General features: G+C 35.4%; 2 protein-coding genes across 2 annotated transcripts; one reads left to right on the top strand and one right to left on the bottom strand.

The window, feature by feature from the left end:
• The first annotated feature begins 3,942 nt into the window (after nt 1-3,942).
• Nucleotides 3,943-9,485, top strand: LOC18107495 (serine/threonine protein phosphatase 2A 57 kDa regulatory subunit B' kappa isoform). The gene is made up of 2 exons (XM_006371662.3): nt 3,943-5,880; nt 8,862-9,485. Exons 1-2 carry the CDS (start codon nt 4,738-4,740, stop codon nt 9,216-9,218), a joined length of 1,500 nt encoding a protein of 499 aa, XP_006371724.2. The 5' UTR covers nt 3,943-4,737; the 3' UTR covers nt 9,219-9,485.
• An 895-nt stretch (nt 9,486-10,380) lies between these two features.
• On the bottom strand, nt 10,381-17,439 carry LOC7458999 (cyclin-A2-2). Its single transcript, XM_006371664.3, has 12 exons — nt 17,165-17,439; nt 15,472-15,830; nt 15,016-15,298; nt 14,582-14,715; nt 14,052-14,144; nt 13,041-13,174; nt 12,342-12,417; nt 11,757-11,833; nt 11,628-11,661; nt 11,380-11,529; nt 11,131-11,265; nt 10,381-10,834 (listed from the first exon to the last, which is right to left on the bottom strand). Exons 2-12 carry the CDS (start codon nt 15,799-15,801, stop codon nt 10,781-10,783), a joined length of 1,500 nt encoding a protein of 499 aa, XP_006371726.3. The 5' UTR covers nt 15,802-15,830; nt 17,165-17,439; the 3' UTR covers nt 10,381-10,780.
• Nucleotides 17,440-18,600: the final 1,161 nt, after the last annotated feature.

The raw sequence follows: 18,600 nt of genomic DNA, 5'->3' as shown, positions 1-18,600 counted from the left end.
AAAGGCACACTTGGTCAAGGTTTGCTCTTTCCATCAAATAATAACCTTGCCTTGATAGCTTACTGTGATTCTGACCACGCAGGATGCCCTACAACACGAAAGTCAACTACAGGGTATTGTGTATTTCTTGGTGGTTCTCTTGTTTCTTGGAAATCTAAGAAACAATCAAATGTTGCAAAATCAACAGCAGAAGCAGAATATCGCGTCATGGCAACCGCGTGCCTGGAGATAACATGGCTACGCTACATTTTGGATGATTTAAAAGTCATTCAGGAAAAACCCACAATATTAAATTGTGATAATGAAGCTGCTTTGCACATTGCAGCCAATCCTGTGTCCCATGAGCGTACTAAACATATAGAGATAGACTGCCACATTGTAAGGGGAGAAGCTACAAGCAGGAATCATCTCTACTTCTCATGTTCGCTCACATGAACAACTTGCCGACATGTTCACAGAGGCATTGGGACTAGATCGGCTAAAATTCTTAAGTGGCAAGTTGGGACTTCAAAATATTCACTCTCCAACTTGAGGAGGAATGTTAAAGAATAAAATCTTCATAATTTAAAAAATTATATATAACGTAATTGCTGCAATCCCATCATATACGGTACAACCTTAATTCTAGCATAACAGTAACTTACTTTCTAGAATAGCACTTTGTTGTAGATATATATATGTATGTGTATCTGTACATTGAATAATCAATTTTGGAGTCTCTAATTTTACACAAAGAGGTTCGCTGCTCACGTGCTGGGCTGACAGTTGGTGGTCTGCTTGACAGAGAAACAACACAGGCTTCACTGTTGCCACTGGTAAAGTCTGCTCACGGGTTGTATCCAAGGACTGAAGGGATGAAGGCTGTGCTGCTGTTAGAAAATCCTTCACTACTGCTTTAATGGAGAAAAGGAAGCCACAGTTTAGATGGAGAGGTCCACGATGGTGCTCAGGAGTGCACTGTTGGAGCTGCTTGAGAAGGAGGAAGCTGCTGGCGATAAAGATCTTCCACTACTGCTCACGGTGCAGAAATCAATGCTGCTACTGTGAAATGGCATGACTGTGGAAGAATTGTTGCCGCTACTCTCGGTGGAATCAGCAACTGCTGGCCTTGCTGATGAGCTGTGAGAGAGACGCTGGTGAAGTCTAATGAAGCTTGAGGTGCTAGTCTGCCATGGACAGTGGAGGAATAAAAAATGGTGGTTCTTTGTTTTGGTCTTTTAAAAGAGAGGGAGGGGTGTTTTTTCTTTTCTTTTCTTTTTTCTTTTCCAGAGAATGTTTTAGTGTATGGTAGATGTTAGTGTGTGTGTGGGAGAGGATAAAAAAATGTGTTTTGTGTGGGTCTTTTTCTGTTTTTTTTTTCTTTTATGGTTATTCCGCCTTGTTGGCTTTATTTTTTTTTTATTCATTTATTTATAAACAAAACAAATTCGTTATTTTTCTTTTAATTATTTGGTTCTCAAAAAACTAAAAAAATATTTTGATTACTCATTATTTTTCCTTTGTATTTTTGGTCCCCTTATTTTTATTTTGATAATTTCTTTAAAAAAACAATATCAACATCAACTTAATGAGAAAAATAAATAATAATTTTGAAATAGATATGTTAATATATAGTTGGACATGTTAAAAACAATTTTTTATTTTTTATTTTTAAAAAAAAACATTGAAAATACTGAAAATGACACAAATACATCAAAAATATATGTTTTAACTTTTTATTGTTCTTTCACTATTTTTTTATTTTTAAAAAAATTGTTAATAAAATGAAGTAAAGATTTGATTACAACAATAACAATCATCATTATTATCATCATTTGTGATGAGCGATTTAAAATATCAAATTATTCAATTATTCTTTAGTTTTTCTTCTTGTTCTTGATTCTCCTTGATAATTTTAGGAGTGATTAAAGAACCAATGAGTTTCTCCAATTGAAATTTGATGAGATTTTTGGCTTCTTAAAGTAAATTCTTTCTTTTCCTCTCCCGAGATCAAAACAAAAGGGTGTAAGTTTCTTCCATGGAACAATTCTTTTTTTTTTAGTTTAATGTGGGTGTCCGGGTCAGCTTGCGCGCACCTCGACTAATCCCACGGGCCCTGAAGTTAACGACCATGTAAGCCTCCAGTGGCCATCATGTAAGCAACCACAGGGCTCGAACCTGAGACCACAAAGGAAGCAAACCTCTTGATCCCAAGCTTTTATCACTGGGCCACCACCTAGATGGTTCATGGAACAATTCTTATATTACAGAGTAAGGTGGGTTATTCTCGATTTTGAGAAATAGTGAGATACTCTTGTATTGGAAGTCAAATCATTCATCTCGAGCACTGATTCTTAAGGACTGGAAATGAGAAATTGTATGAAGGTCTGATAATAGTTGGGTACTGGTGTTAGATAAGTTGTGCTTGTTATTGTGCTAGAGGTTTGATCTTCAACCCTGGTGTGGAGTGATCGTTACATGAGGCTTAAACATGGCTAGCATGGCTTTTATACTGCCTGCCTTTGAGTTTTTAGCCAGAAAAATACTTTAATGTTATTACATCAACGTCCTCTTATTATTTTGGATGAAAGACTTTAAACCTGGCACCTTATTTTGCCTGCTGGAAGGAAGCACCGCTGAGTTAAACAAGCCATTGGCATGTCTCTGTCAATCGTCATTACTTCAGCAGCTTGATTAAGTAGTGTATTTTGGTTGATAATTCACACCAAGATATTAGTTCTAGCATCTTTATCTCACAAGCTAAATTCGCATGCATTTGTACAGGCTTACTTCATTTATCTTGGTATATATCAACTCCTTGGGATATATATATATCAGTTGTTGAGTTGTCAGGTCATGTTTTTAGAAAGATGGATATAATACGAGCCTGTGGTTAAAACTTTGCATGCCCAGTAGAGGTTGGCTTTGCCCATAGTGCGAGTATGAGGGAGATATAACTCACTTTTAAACTTAGATGCAAGTAACATGTTCTCTGAGATGCAGATAGAGAGCTAGCGGGAGACGAGAATGGAGCAATGGAGTGTGCGTGTTTTTTGGCTTCAGTCACACAGTGGGTTTCTTAAAGTTTGCGCTTAGTCTATAGTCTTTTCCAAACCTCAGGAGGCTCTTTTCGTTCTCCGGTTGCAGATTGTAGTCTGCTGCATCTCTTTTGCTATAGAACACTACCCCTGTAACCATCTTGGTTTTCATGGATTTCTTCTTCTTCTTTTTTCTCCTTTCCATTTCATGTTTGTGCTTGCCGAAGCATGTCATGCTTCTTTTTCTGCCATTGTTGCTGTTTCGAATCAGTTATGGTTGTTATTGTGCTGGAGGTTTGATCTTGAACCCTGTTGGGGGAGTAATCAATCCATTAAGCTTAGGCACGAGAAGCATGTATGGAAAAGACCCAATTGACCCTAACTGTCGGTTTTATTTTTTAAAAGGCAAGGGCAATATGGTCATTTAAATGTAGGTTGAAAAAAAATATATAATAATTTGTTTTTTAAAACTTTTAAGTATTTGTGAGTTATTATTACATTATTCATTTGAAATGTAAAAATGTTTATTTAATCCTAATTAATATAATAATAATAAATAAATCATTGAAAATAACTATATACCCCTAAGACCATATTATTTGAGTTCTTTAAATAAGGATAAAATGGTATTTTTAATGCTTCAATGTATAATAAAGTGTATCTTGGTGCAAAATAAATAACAGAATTTACCTCTTGGTTTTTGTTTTTTTTTTTAATGAGGTGAACATGTCGAATTATGGAATCTTAAATTTGTTGATGTTGAGATCGGTTCAACTTCTTCAGATCTCAAATGAATCTCCCAAGCTGCCATTGAATCTTATGAATTTCCTAAATCACCCCAAGACGTCATCGTTTAAACCATATCTGAAGTCTACAAATTCTTGTGCTTTTTGAACCAAAACTTATAAGCTAGTGGTTTCCAGTTGGAAAACAAAAAACAGAAACAGAAACAGAAACAAAAATCAAATCAAATCTATGTCCTGATAACTTCAGTTAATCAAACGGTCCAAATATCACATGAAGCCTCCATCTTGTCCGAAAATCCATCAAAATCCAATTATTAAATTTCTACGAAGTACTTGCATTTTCGGAGAAAATGCCGTAATTGTCTCATCAACCGAGAATTTCTTTTTTTCCACCAAAATAATTGAAAACAATTGCAATATTGTATTGCCTCTTGCTTTTGTTTTGCTTTCACTTGCAGAAAGAGAAAAAAGATCAGACATTAACATCATCAACCAACACAAGGTTGCTCTTCCTTCCTTCCTTCCTTCCTTCTTTAGATCTCTCTCTCTCTCTCTCTCTCTCTCTCTCTCCCTGTCCGTCCACTAAACCTCACATTTGATGTCTTCTGTCATCATCATTACATGAATCTTTCTCAAATTGAGGTAGACTATCAATGGATGTTATCATTGTTTGATTTACTAAAAAACCCAGTTTTCTTCTTTTAGTTTTATTTGCCAAGATCTGACCTTTCACCAAAAATGTACCTTAAAGTTTCAAACTTTTCACCTCCTATTATCAACCCTCAAAGCCTTAGAATTGGATCTACTCACATTCTCTCAAAACCCTTTTGATCCGTGACCAAAATCTAGCAGAAATATTAGCCCTTGTTTGTAAACCTACTTATTTACAAAACATACCCTCCAATGGCCATGCTCTGGTAGCCAATTTGTTAGATTCTTGTGTTGTGTGGCTTAAAGTTTGAGTCTTTCTCATAATGTTGAGGCAAATCTTGAGTAAGCTTCCAAGAAAATCTTCAAAAACTGACTCAGCTGAGTCAGCTCGGCTTGAGTCTCCAGTTACTCAGCAGATATCCAATGGCTCAAGTGCAGGTTCGGGGAAGTCATCCAATGGTCCAAAAAGAACGTCTTCTGTTGTATTTCCAGCTAGTGTGGTTGCTGGGATTGAGCCACTTGTGCCATTCAAAGACGTGCCTAGTGCAGAGAAGATGAATCTCTTTGTGAGCAAAGTAAGCCTGTGTTGCGTAACTTTTGATTTCAGTGACTCAAGTAAGAATACACTTGAAAAGGATGTAAAGAGACAGACTTTGCTTGAACTTGTTGATTTTGTGGCTGCTGGGTCTATGAAATTTAGTGAACCTGCCATTTTAGCTATGTGTAGAATGTGCGCTGTTAATTTGTTTAGGGTGTTTCCTCCGAATTATAGGTCTAATTCGAGTAGCATTGGCGAGAATGATGATAATGATGACCCAATGTTCGATCCTGCGTGGCCTCATCTGCAAATTGTGTATGATTTGTTGCTTAGATTCATCAATTCTACGTGCTTAGATGCGAAAGTTGCTAAGAAGTACATAGACCATTCGTTTATATTGCGGCTGCTTGATTTGTTTGACACGGAGGATCCAAGAGAAAGGGAGTGCTTAAAGGCTATATTGCACAGGGTTTATGGGAAGTTTATGGTGCACAGGCCATTTATTCGAAAGTCTCTGAGCAATATATTCTATAGATTTGTGTTTGAGACTGAGAAGCATAATGGGATTGCAGAGTTGTTGGAGATTTTTGGGAGTATAATCAGTGGGTTTGCCATGCCTTTGAAAGAGGAGCACAAGATTTTCTTGTGGAGGGTTTTGATTCCTCTGCATAAGCCGAAGTCTGTGGGAGTTTACTTTCAGCAGTTGTCATATTGTGTGGTACAATTTATTGAGAAGGAGCCCAGGTTGGCGAGCATGGTGATAAAGGGGATACTGAAATACTGGCCAATAACTAATAGCCAGAAGGAGGTAATGTTCCTGGGTGAGTTGGAAGAGATTTTGGAAGCAATTAGCATGGTGGAGTTTCAAAAGGTCATGGTTCCATTGTTCTGGCGGATTGGATGCTGCATTAATAGTCTCCACTTCCAGGTACCTACCACTGTCTTAAGTTTTAGTTTGGTTTATTGGTTCTTTTTCCTGTGATAGAATGGCTTTGAATTTTCATAATATGTTAGAACTGAACTAGAACTCATGAAGTGTTGACTAATGCTAAGCTTCACAAGATGTCTTCTGAGTTGGCATTGATTACTAATTATTACGTTTGTTTATGTTAAATTCAGTTGGAACCATTGCCTTGGTTCATGTCATAGCATGTATGTGCATGGTTGTTATGCTACATTAGGAGTTTTGCTCATAGGATGCTGGATGTAATTTGCAATTTATCATGTTTTTATGAGTGCTTGGAGCCCTATGGATATATCACTTGGAATTCGCTGGTCTGAATGGTGGTTTGGTGTTTTTAACCATTCCATTTCATTTATTTATAAACAACCGACGTATATTGTTTACATATTATGATAGACTATGCCATTTCATGTTAGACTCTATGTTAGCAGGAGATGGTGCCCTACTTGGTGAAACATTTCCTTGAAGTTCTGTTACTAAATGGTTTTGTGTTTGGTATGGAACTTATATTTATTTGATTAAATCTTAGTCTTGGAATCTTTAGAATTGGTTATGTGCTAAGCATGGCACTGAAATGACCATAAGCTTCAACACCTTGGGGCTCTTTTGTGAGATGAGGCAGTACTTCAGGTATGATATTAGCACTCCTATCTACAATAGCACTCATTTTCTCTCTCCATCCATTGCTATCTTTCTCTAAAACAATGGAGTGCTATTGTAAAGAGATGGGGTGCTAATATTTTATCTCCTTTAGGGCCTCAATGTCATTCACTTTATAAGAAATTACATATTCTGCGTCTTCCTTGAATGCCTTGTCATTGAAAAGTTTCTAGAAATGCAAACTTTGGACTTGCCATGTATGGGCGCAGAATAGGGGAGAAAAGAAAGTGAGGGGATGGAAAGCAAAAGGAAGAAAATTGTGTTTTCTCTCTCTTGTTTGCATGATGTGAAAATAAAAGGGAATGTAAAATGGAAGGAAAGTAACTTTCCCTTGTTTTGGAAACCAAAGAAATACAACGTATTGTGGATGGTAAATTTACAATTATGTCCATCGTGTTAAATGCTACTAGCAATTTGTATTCAGGATTGAAGTAATTAATTTACTTTTCAATTCAAAATTTCCATTAACCTTCTCTCTTCTGGAAAGAACATGTTTTGTGCGTCGCGAGGGAAAATTTTCTCATAATCACTCGCCCATACTGTCTCTCTCATCCCGAAACAAGGGAAAATACCTTCCTTATGTAGTTTTCTTCTCCGCATTGTCTTTTTTTTTGGGTTTTGAGAGCGAAGAAATGGGGTGGGGAGAAAGTCTTGTTCCTTTGTTTGGGAGATTGAAGAAAATGGAGAGAATGTAAATGAGAAGAAAATTTTCACTTTAGGCTCATAAAACCTGTGCTCCTCCAATTTAGGGAGAGAATGAGGAGAAATTTTAGAGTACTCAAGGAGTAACCTCCAAATAGTTACCCCATGTGCTCACTTTGACGAGAGAAACAAACACAAGGAAGAGAGAGAAAATCATATTTGACCTATCAAAAGTAATAAGAACATTCACACCTAGGTTCAAAATTAGTATTTTTTTTATATTTCTATCTCTCTTGTTTTTCTCCTCACCGTGTCTATCTCTCATATATGAAGTAAATATTGGTGGTAGTTAAGCATTCTAAAATTTCTTTAGGATGAGTGGAAAATTTTGTTCAGGGAATTAGTTGACAAATTTACTCTTGATTTGAACCAAGACTTTGATGTGTTGAAAAATGAAGGACATTATAGTAATTTTACCTCCAACATTTTCCATACATCCTTTATCCTCATTTCAACCAAGAAAAATCATTTTTGCTCTTTTCATTCCTCCCATTTTTCACCCCAAAGACAAGGAAGGACACTCATTTTCTCTCCTTTCGTTCCCAACATTTCCTTTGAACTCCCCAATACAAAGCATGATTGTTTTGAAGTGGCCAAAGCCATTCCTTCCTCTATATTCCATAACATGCCTTTTCATGTTGGTACAACAGTCATTCCTCCTGTTATTTTGATTGGTATCATATAACTCTCCAATAAACATTATAAGACTGGTAACTAGCTTCTTTGATGCTTTAATTTCTCACCAAGGCTTGATCAAGAGCTCCAGACTTCTGGGAAGAGAAAGTACAAACATGCATCCTCTTCCAATATGATATTATGTCTTCAGTTGTGAGGATATTATGTCTTCAGTTGTGAGGATTTTTTTAATGCTGTTTAATAGATAATTGAAAGGGCGAGAGAATCCAGCTATTTTGGAGGAAGTTTGTTTGGCTAAGGTCAGGGCAGGGGACAAAGGTTCATTTATTAGATAGACAAGAGTGAATATCTTCATGTTTTCTAGTTGAGTTCAAACTAATTAGAAATGAAAATATCCATAAATAGGCATTTATTTGTGAAAGAGCTGTAGTCATATGGCATTTTGGGACATCTCAAATGGAATTTGAATTTAGGCCAAGGACATCCAGTGTTTTCCTATCCTTGTTCATTAGCCATTGCATCAGGTATAAAGTTAAGCTCTGTATTTTGATTGGGGATGCTTGGGAAGTGGAAATATCATGTTCTGAGGATTTAGCTTGTCTTTCTGGAGGCCAGAGAACTGGTACTTTTAGCCGCCTCTCTTTGATCCCACCAAACATTTGCAATGAAATACAAAATCTGTAGTTGGACCCCTTTTTTCTCTAAAGCAGAACGTAACTTTGATTACTGCTAAGCATTATGTCGACTCCCATCCAATCCACTTCGATTGAACTCTTGATAGCGTTGGTTTATTTCAGTGCTTTTATGCTGCCATGGGATAGTCCTATAATAATGGCCTGTCAGCTTTGCAGACTTGTATCTGACTTTGAGCCTATGGAACACAACCTCTTTGAGTTATGATCATCAGTAAATTACTAGTTTTATCTTCACCGTGTATTTTGTTTCAGGTGGCTGAAAGAGCCCTCTTCTTATGGAACAATGACCAAATTGTCAACTTGATTGCTCACAATAGGCCTGTGATTCTGCCCATCATATTTCCAGCATTAGAAAAGAATGCCCATGACCATTGGAACCAAGGGGTGCTCAATTTAACTCTAAACGTCAGGAAGATGTTCTCAGAGATGGACGATGCATTGTACCTGGCCTGCCTTGATCAGTTCAGGGAGGATGAAGAAAGGCAAAGCGTATTGGCTGAGCAGCGGAAGGAAGCATGGCAGCGGCTGGAGTATGCTGCCAGTCTCAAGCCAATAACTGGAAACACAGCCGTTTTGGTAACTCCTTTGGCGACCTCAATTGCCTGTTAACTCCCATGGTGTTATCCTCTGTTATTGTCCCCCTCCTTCGACGGAGTCGGTTTCCAAAGCCAGGAAAAGAAAATGCTGCTCTAGTAGTCTGGGTTGTAGGATTTTTTTTGGATGGTCCTGTGACAGCCAGTTATTGTAACTTGGGTTGGTCCTGTATTTCTTGTTGCTACTGTATGGAATATTAATTATTGCTTCCTTGGTGTAAGGTTATGAAGGAAGGACCATGCAGTGGATTATACAATTTTCTGTCAGCTAGTTTACAGTTCACATGGGTGTGTTTGGGTAGCAGTTGTTTTTATTTTAAAATACATCAAAATAATTTTTTTTATTTTTAAAAATTATTTTTGATATTAATATATCAAAATAATCTGAAAATATAAAAAAAAATTAATTTTTTTAAAAATACTTAAGAAATATAATGTTAAATTACATCTTATTCAACTCATCCTAAAATTGATAAAAAAAAAAAAACCCTAAAATTGATTAAAAAAAAACTTTAAGGAAGAAAACTATTTGGTGGATGACATGCTTTTTAGCCCTAATCAAATTTTACTTCAGCCAGTCTTTTGTTTTCATCAAAACATCAAAAATTATAGCTTGAGTTGACCCATAAATTAACTCGTCCATTCTACCACCCAGGCTGACCTCCACCAAGTTGATTTTTATAACTTTTTATTTTATTTTTCGTGGAGGAATGGGATAACAATGCAAAAGAGCTAAATAGAGTTAGAGGCATCAAAATCTGTTAAAAAACGTGCAAGTCAACTTGTATTTTTTAAAAATTTAGATTTTTTTTTTGTTAAAAATTAATTTTTTTTATGTTTTAGATATTTTTAATGCGTTGATTTTAAAAATAATTTTAAAAATATAAATAAATATTATTTTAATACATTTCAGCACGAAAAATCTCTCTCAGCATTGAATAAATCACTCGTGCTGCACCATTTTCAAGCTCACTTTAAATAAACCAATGACTCGCATTAGGGCTTCTCTGTTACCTCCCACCAAGGTGCCATCGCCCTTTACTGGAACATATCGACATCGGTATTCAAAAAAGACAGGACCGCTTTCAAAGATCAAAGTGGTCTTGTCTTCCGGAACCCAAAAGTTTTCCTCAGGTTTTACCATGACTTAAAATCAAGAATAATCATGCTACAACAGATACTCCAGAATGAAAATTTTATCATTTCTTTTTTGCCCTATGATTCACAAGGTTTAAATACAAAGGTAATGTCCAGATAACTACAATTCTCACTGCTAAATTAGCAACCTGCCGAATAACCTAGCCACGGTTAAAACTTCCTGTAGACTGGGAAGTTCTGAAATTATTCCGCTAAGGCATATAAATTACCTCCTCGAGTGTGTTACGCTACTGATCACTGATTACATTTGACTTTGGTCTGGAGGCACCAGAACAAGATTAGATGTTACAACAATGATAGACAGGAGTTAAGCAACAAAAAATGCAAGTTTTTAGTTGAATTAAATTCTATGATTAGAGTCGATATCACCCTCAGAGGGAGCGGTTTGCTTGTTAATGCAGGACCCGTTTTCCTTCGTCCTCAGAAAAGCGATGAAACTCGTTGTACGGAGGTCAAAGTTGCTACGCATTTGAACTGCCACAACGACAACCATTTGTGAGAATGACATAAAGGGAAATGTGAAGCCCAGAAGCTTGCATACAGTCTATCAATCATTAAAATTGCCACTGTACAGAGAAACAACCAGGAGCCTTGTGTAATTTGAAACAGTAAAGCTCATAGTTTGATTTGATTCATATGCTGGCGAGAATTCAAAGGACTAGCAACAATATCTCCGAGGTATTCTCATGCAAATTAGACAGCATGAACACACTGTCCAGCTAAAACAGATCGAAAGAAGAAAACCTCTCCAAATAGTACGAGTTCTTTACCTTCTGTTGTCTATATTTGTCCCGTATAGCATTTAGGCAACAACCATCAGTGTTCAGCTGCAAATCTTCCAGGGCAAGCACTGTAGTTTTCAGTTCTGATGCTGTGTAACTAGTGTAGTGCTCTAGTGTTGAGTTCTGAAATGAGTACACAGAAGCATCCTCTTCAGATATTTCTATAATGAATGAAAAGAAAAGAAAAAAATAGAATAATACACAAATCAAACAAAAAGGAGACAGAAAAGAGCAGACCCATGGGTGGTCTGATTGATTGAGTGTCCATCGGGCAAGAAAAACAACAGATGCGGCTATGAGGGAAGGTAATAACTTTAGGAAGTTGTACTCAACAAGAGTCAACTCTGCTAGATAATTTGCCAAGAACTCCAGCTCGACACAAGGGACCTGTATTAAAGCAATTACAGGTCTCTGATCAGATAAGTTCCTGCTTAGTTAAATTCCAAGAAAATATGTAACCGACAATTGCCAACATCCTAAAATACCTTGCAGGAAGCTTGGGCTGCTTGAATGAATCTCCTGAGAAACAAAAATTGGAATAGAAAAGAAGAGTAACTTCAGTATTGATGGCATCATACCAGCAACATATAGGTAAAAGATGTTCAACATTACACCTCAGAAATGATTTCGTGGTGGGAACTGATAAATGAAAGTGCAAGAAATTCAGGACTTGACTCTCCATTTTCAGAACCTGCCATAGTATCGTGTTAGAAGCCTTGTATATCAGCACATCAAGTGAGATACTATTTCAAGGGAGAATCCAGCAAAGTTTTAAGAATGCAACACACACCTTATGCTAAGTAAAGCCTCCAGAATTAGAATGGAGACACAAATTGGCTTATAGAAAGACCTCAAACAGTAATATTTGCACCGCACACGTTGTGGTTAATTTTGTGGCAAGTGCTTTTGGAGGAAATTATCAATAACTTCCATAATGATACGAAGAATTCAAGTCAAGTATAAACAAAATTTCCCATGAATATGAAAAAATTTAGGTGAATTAAATAATTGACCCCATCTTGTAGTTTATATTTAGCCACCAATATGATTTTTTTTCTAAGAAAATGTCTAACTTTACAGTAATGAAGAAAATAACTGTTACCTCAGTTTTTGGGTGAGGTCAGCAAGTTCAGGTGAATGATGAAGCATAAAAAATATGAAGCCTAATACATAAAGCTGCCAAGATTCCTAGGGCATACCTCTCCTCTTGTGTAAGTATTGTCAGTGATGAAGCAAAACTCTTCCACTCTTGGCGCACAAATTTCTTCATACTTACTGCCATCATAAATGAAAAGAAGTGCATAATGTCAACGACTAATGTGGAAAAATATACATGACATGCAATTCTATCCACACTGCCAAATACATTCAAGGTGTTTCTAATACATAAACCTTGGTTTACATTCTGTGTTAAGAAACATGTGACGAGCATGCAAAGAAAACAAAACGCTGTAATTCCTTCCTTGCAATGTGCAAATATGCTCATATGAATAAAGGGAGATGGAGAGCATATCTAATGCATCAAACATAGCATCATCATATAGCAGCCAAGTAGTATTTCATCAAATGTTAGCAAGAATAAAATCAAAACCATAATGAATTATGTGGCATAATATGTGAATTTACTTATTTAAGCTTCAAGGATTGTCCATCATCATTCTTGCAATCATAAAGACTTGTTCTACTCATAATTCGAGCCCAATTGTCAGAATAAAAATCTAATGAATTATGTGGCATAATATGTGAATTTAATTATTTAAGCTTCAAGGATTAAGTCGCTATCTAGTATCTATCATTACTCTTTCAACCATAAAGACTTGTTCTACTCATAATTTGAGCCCAACACTTGTTGAAAACCAGCATATCTTATCTAAATACCAAACAATCATTAAACTTACGAGGCAATCAACATGCAAGTAACACCAAGCAGTTGGAGTCTTTGTTTTTCAATATAGTTCTGTGAGAGGAATCGATCAATGAGATTGACAGTGAGGTAAAGTGTATCTGGAACCAACGTATATTCTTCAGAAACCTGAAAGAGTGCATATAGATTATCAATCTCATACCCGTTCAACATCTGATTGAAATAAAAAGATCCTAAATATTACTAAAGCATTGAGGTGTTCTTAAAAATCCCAGCAACTGGGATATAAAGTTTCAACTTCGGTTCAATTCTCAAGATCAGGATTATGTTTATGTTTAAAAGCTGAACAAATCAAGTTGTCGTAATTGTTTAGGAGCTCTATGTCCAACAACAAAAAATGCAAAATGAATACACATAGCATATGAATATGGAAGCTGAAAAATACTTAGGTGTTCGTAGAGAAACAAATCCTAAATGAGAAAACTTCAGATGTTCTCCCGCAACAAGCCAGTATCCCCTATTCAACTTTTTAGTCTTTGGTCCTATACTTTCTTAGGAAAAAAAACATCAAGTTTGGAAACAACCGACTGAATAGAGATGGTAAACGTGGAGAAAGAAAAAAAAAGTAATCATCAAACCATTTTGTTTTGATTTATGATTGCTGCAGGAGTTGATGAACTAAATGGAAACTTAAACAATGAGTGAAAAAGGCAACTGGTGATCTTCTAGGCAAAGATTAAGATCTGCTTTATTGGTTGAAGGGAAAATTGTTAAGGCAAAGTGACACCATCAAAATTAACAAGATACCATCCAAATTAACAGAGTTAAAAAAATAAAAATAAAAATAAAAAAGCAATCTATTTTGGTAGAAGAGAATGATTGGAATTTAATATAGTTACACTTTCTAGGAATGGTGGCATTTCTTTTCAAGAGATAGAATGAGGCATTTCTTTTCAATATCTTTTGAAAAAGTATGTTGAACTTGCTTGAGACATATGCCTGAGGCAGCTCCTGCCATTATATCTATATAACTGACTGCACTAACCTCCACAAGCCAGTCGATCAGAATTCCTCGCATGCTAGGACTAATATCATGCTGCAACTTCTCCATGTAATCAATCGAAGGCCTTTGGTCAAGCTGAGGTACAAGAGATACAAAAAAGTTAGCACTAAATATGGTAATGATACCAAGGAAAGTGCAAGTTACTAATTTTGCTGTTCTTAAGTTAAGCCCCAGCTAAAGTTAATTTCTCATTTGAAAACTCTGAGTAATGCAACAGTTATTTGTTATTAAGTACTTCTAATAAAAGAAAGAAACAACTTCATGTTGCCTAATACCAAAATAGAGAACACTAGCATTGGATAATAATTTTGCAAGAATCATTCTATATCAAATTATGCCAAATTGTAGTCAATAGCAATGATAGTTTTCATTCATGAAAAGAACAGCTTTAATCTCACTTTAGGATGATCAAATGACAATAACAACAATGATTGAGATGTGAGATAGCAGGTTATGGATTTAAAAGGGAATGATAAATGATTGCAAAAGGTTCTAGAGGTTGCGGCACAAACCTCCTTAGCACGTATATTGTTAAATATATCAGGGGCGTACAAGCTGCAGAGTTGAAGGTCTTTTATGTTTGAATCAATATCCACTACGCTCACGCCAACTGAGGCATCCAGTTTCTCAGAAATTTCACTTTCTTCTGCACAAATTCAACAAAAAATCTGTAACCATAGGTAGTCTACTAAGTATTAGTACGGCAATGTCAAAGAAGTTCTTCATGAATAACGGGTGGTTTTATTTATGCAAATTCAAGCTATTCAGTCACCTTTAAACATCAATAATTGCATCTGAAAAATAAATTCAGATCCATATTAATGAAATCAAAATGCTTAAGTCCCTCAGTTGTTAATTAAACCATCAATGCCATAGAACTGGTTAGATTTTATTTGGTACATGATTGAGGACAATGCTTACACCCGAATCATGATATAGCACGGACCTTTCTTTAGAGGCCTTTCAACTCCGGAAGTTTTTGTGGAAAGAGGTACTAGAAGCCTTGGATCTGCTACACCACCTTCTCTTGTGCCATGACAATCGCTTTGTTTTTTTCCTTCTAACTTTGCTGGTGAAGTAAAATCTTGTGCTTCCCCCATTCTTATTTTTGACAGCTCTTCAGCTAACATTTCTTTTACATCCTCCTGAGCCGGTGAAATTTCCATAGAGATATGAGCAGCCACCTCTGCATTCTTATTTCGAGGACATTTTCTAGCTTGTTTGCTAGTCTGTCAATAATCTCTCATTTAGTGAGTTTTGAAGAGAAAAAAAATTGCAACTAGTGAATAACTACTGGTAAATGTAGATAAAAGTAAATCCCCAAGACAAATGTCAATATAAAGTAATTTATGCTATAATTACAAATTTTGAAGATTGGGATACAAGCAAGAAAATTGCATACATGTTGTTTTGTTGCAATGTTGCAGTTCAGATGAGAATTCTCACAAAGGACGTTGGTCACATCTTTAAGCACTGCCCTTCTCTTATGCTTAAGACCAGCAACTGAGGTTGAACAAGATTTGTTCTCATCTGATGCTGCTCTTTTGGTCTTTTCTCTAAGAGGATGCTTCTGATCCTGTTTAAAGGAGGGTTTTGAGGCAGGAAATAATCCTACTGAAGTCCCCGAAGCTTTAGCACGTGCCCGTGTAATTCGAGTAGTGGGCTCTTCATGTTTGGCAGCAGTTGCATTTTCTTTATTCATCTTTACTTGCCTCGAGGAAGGGCAATGCATGATTTAAACTGAAATGCTATTCATTGAACCTGAAATCTCAATACCAGTTCTATGTTAGATATCAGGAAAAAGAAGCAATTCCGAAGCAGGTAAAAAATAAAAGAGAGCACAGTGATCAACATAACACCAATTTTTTCATAATGCTGCAAGGCCATATATTAAGTCAAACATAAGAAATCATTGCAGAGGGAACCAGATTTAATAGCCAGTTATAAAAATCTTTTTCTCAAAAAAACCTAAGCTTCAACATCACAAAAAAACAAGCGTACACAACACTGTAGTAAATGCAAGAGAATGAAATATAAACAGGTTGATCTACTATGATTTGAGCTATTAACAAAAAACTTGCGGAACTTGTAAATGCTCATGTTCACAGAACAGGGCCACTTGCAAATCACTTTCAGCTCAACCGGGTAACTGAAATATCCAGAGACACCAAGTATGGAACAGATTCATGCTTATTTGAGATTATACAGATTGTACATTCAGGCTTAGGTGCGTTGTCCACAGGAAATATTACTGTTGCAAACCTCACTGTGCAACCAGTAAATAGTTTCTTTTCAAGTTGAAAAAAGTTCTTGTATAGAAATATCTACTTATAAAAGCCACACGAGATGAATATTTCAGCATGAATAGCATTACTCTAAAGCTTATTGAGAACGCGTATTCAAAAAACAAATTAACATCATCTCCTAAAAGTTACCTTTCACTATCTCATGAACAGGAAGGAGTAAGAAGTTTTGCTACGGTTTTAACCTCTATTTTGTAGCTGTAAGAACCGAATAAATAAGAAATTTTCTTATTCATGCATTTTGACAGTAACTAAACAGGCACATTCCAAAATATCGAGCTAAGATCTAACGTTAATTAAAAGATCTGAGCATTAACAGCACAAAAGGCAGATATTAAAACCAAATTACTTAAAAAATAGGAAACAAAAACCCTAATCCTGCTAAATTACTAATCCATTTCATCATCAAATGCTTCAAACCTCAAATCATCTTCTCCTCTAAACACAAATTCCTGGCTCAAAAATCGCAAACGCGGAGCACACACAGACAAAAAAAAAGACAATGCGCTTTATAAATCCACAAAGTTTAAAAACAGAATTAGAAACGACGCTGAATAAGAAAAATCGAAAAACAAAACGCGAAAATGCTGAAAATTAGAGTCTGCTTCGCAGATCTATAGAAGCAAAAACGAAACGACTTGTCATTTCGGAGAAACAAAATATATAGCTCTTATCGATCCAACAGCGACGTGTCACAAGCAAAAATCAATCACCGATGGTGTCTAGAGCTCAAAAAAATAATAATAAAGAAAAAGAAAAACAAAGGGAGAGGAGAAGGAGAAGCGAGCTTACAGTGTGCTTGGAAGCTCCAAGAAGACCTACTAGTGAAGTGATGGTCTCTAGAGAGCTCTCTCTGTAAAGAGAGAGAGTGAGAGAGCTTCTTTTTTTAAAAAAAGACAGTGAGGCTTTGCGTCGTTGAGTTGATGATATTATAAGGAGAGGGTGATGGCTGTGCGAGCGGGACGGTGCCACAGTTTAAACTTCCCAAAAGATTTGTTATTTCCACCCCTTTTTGCTACTTCCAGATCTTGAAGTGAAGATAGTCACTAACATTTTGGATCTAAGAGAGGATTTGTAGTCTTACTTTATGACAGGTAGGTAACAAGCGAGCGGTCGTGTTGCGGTGTGGTGTGGTTTGAAAAAGAAATCAAATCTTGATTTATTATTTTATTTGTAAAGAGAAAAGGAAGTAATTATACATTTTACTTTATACTCTTTATTAAATTTCACTCTTTAATTTTTTAAAAAAATTAAAATAATATTTTTTTAATTTTTTTATTATTATCTAAAGTTAACTCGCTAGATTCATAACTGGAGTCTTACACCGAGTTAACCTTTTAATTAGGTTAACAATTATACTATTATGGATTTCACCTACGATAATATTGTGCGTTACCTAATTATATAATTATTTGAATTTAAATGAGTATTAATATCATTAATTTCCTGTATTTATTTTATTTTATTGATCAATTGGTACTTGCTGCCTAACACTAACAAAAAGAAAAGAAAAACTAAACTATTCACATAATATCCTTTTAAAAACTATTTTAGCTTATTTGAGATGCTAAAAAAGAGACTGTGTGAGTTGGTTCAATAAATGTTTTTTCCATAAATGAGGGTTCCCATAAAAAAAAAAAATTGTATGAATATGATGAAATGGAAAGAAAAAACCAGGTGGCATTTTCTCAAAATTGTATGCTACTAAATGGCTTGCTTGGAAAAGGTGCTTCTTGATGGTATTTAACCAATATATTTCTTCAAGTTTACTGCTTACCTTTTTTTCAGAATTACTGATCACATTTTTTATGATAATTATTAATTTTAGATTTTGTTTGATATTGCGGTCCGATTATGTTTTTTATTCAAATTAAATGTTTTTAATGTTTTGTTTGATCATTTTGATATATTAATGTAAAAAATAAATTTTTAAAAATAAAAATAATATTATTTTAATATATTTATAAGTAAAAAATACTTAAAAAAAAATTATATCACTTTCCTAACAAATCCTAGTATAAAAGGAAAATGAATCTCGAGATTAGAATGCTAAATATAAGAAAAACTTGGCAAAAATACAAATTAAATTAAAGCTGTACTTGACCCAGAAATGGTTACACTAGAAAATTAAATGAATTAAATATAAAATAAATAGGGAAAGGGCTCGTATTAGATTGCAATAATTTATTTTCCAAGTACGAATTAAAAGGGTGATTGGCAGCAGTGCA

The sequence above is a fragment of the Populus trichocarpa genome, chromosome 18, assembly GCF_000002775.5.
Source record: "Populus trichocarpa isolate Nisqually-1 chromosome 18, P.trichocarpa_v4.1, whole genome shotgun sequence".
NCBI classification, from domain to species: Eukaryota; Viridiplantae; Streptophyta; class Magnoliopsida; order Malpighiales; family Salicaceae; genus Populus; species Populus trichocarpa.
Note: the sequence above shows the minus strand (reverse complement) of the source record. Positions and strands in the feature narration are given on the sequence as shown.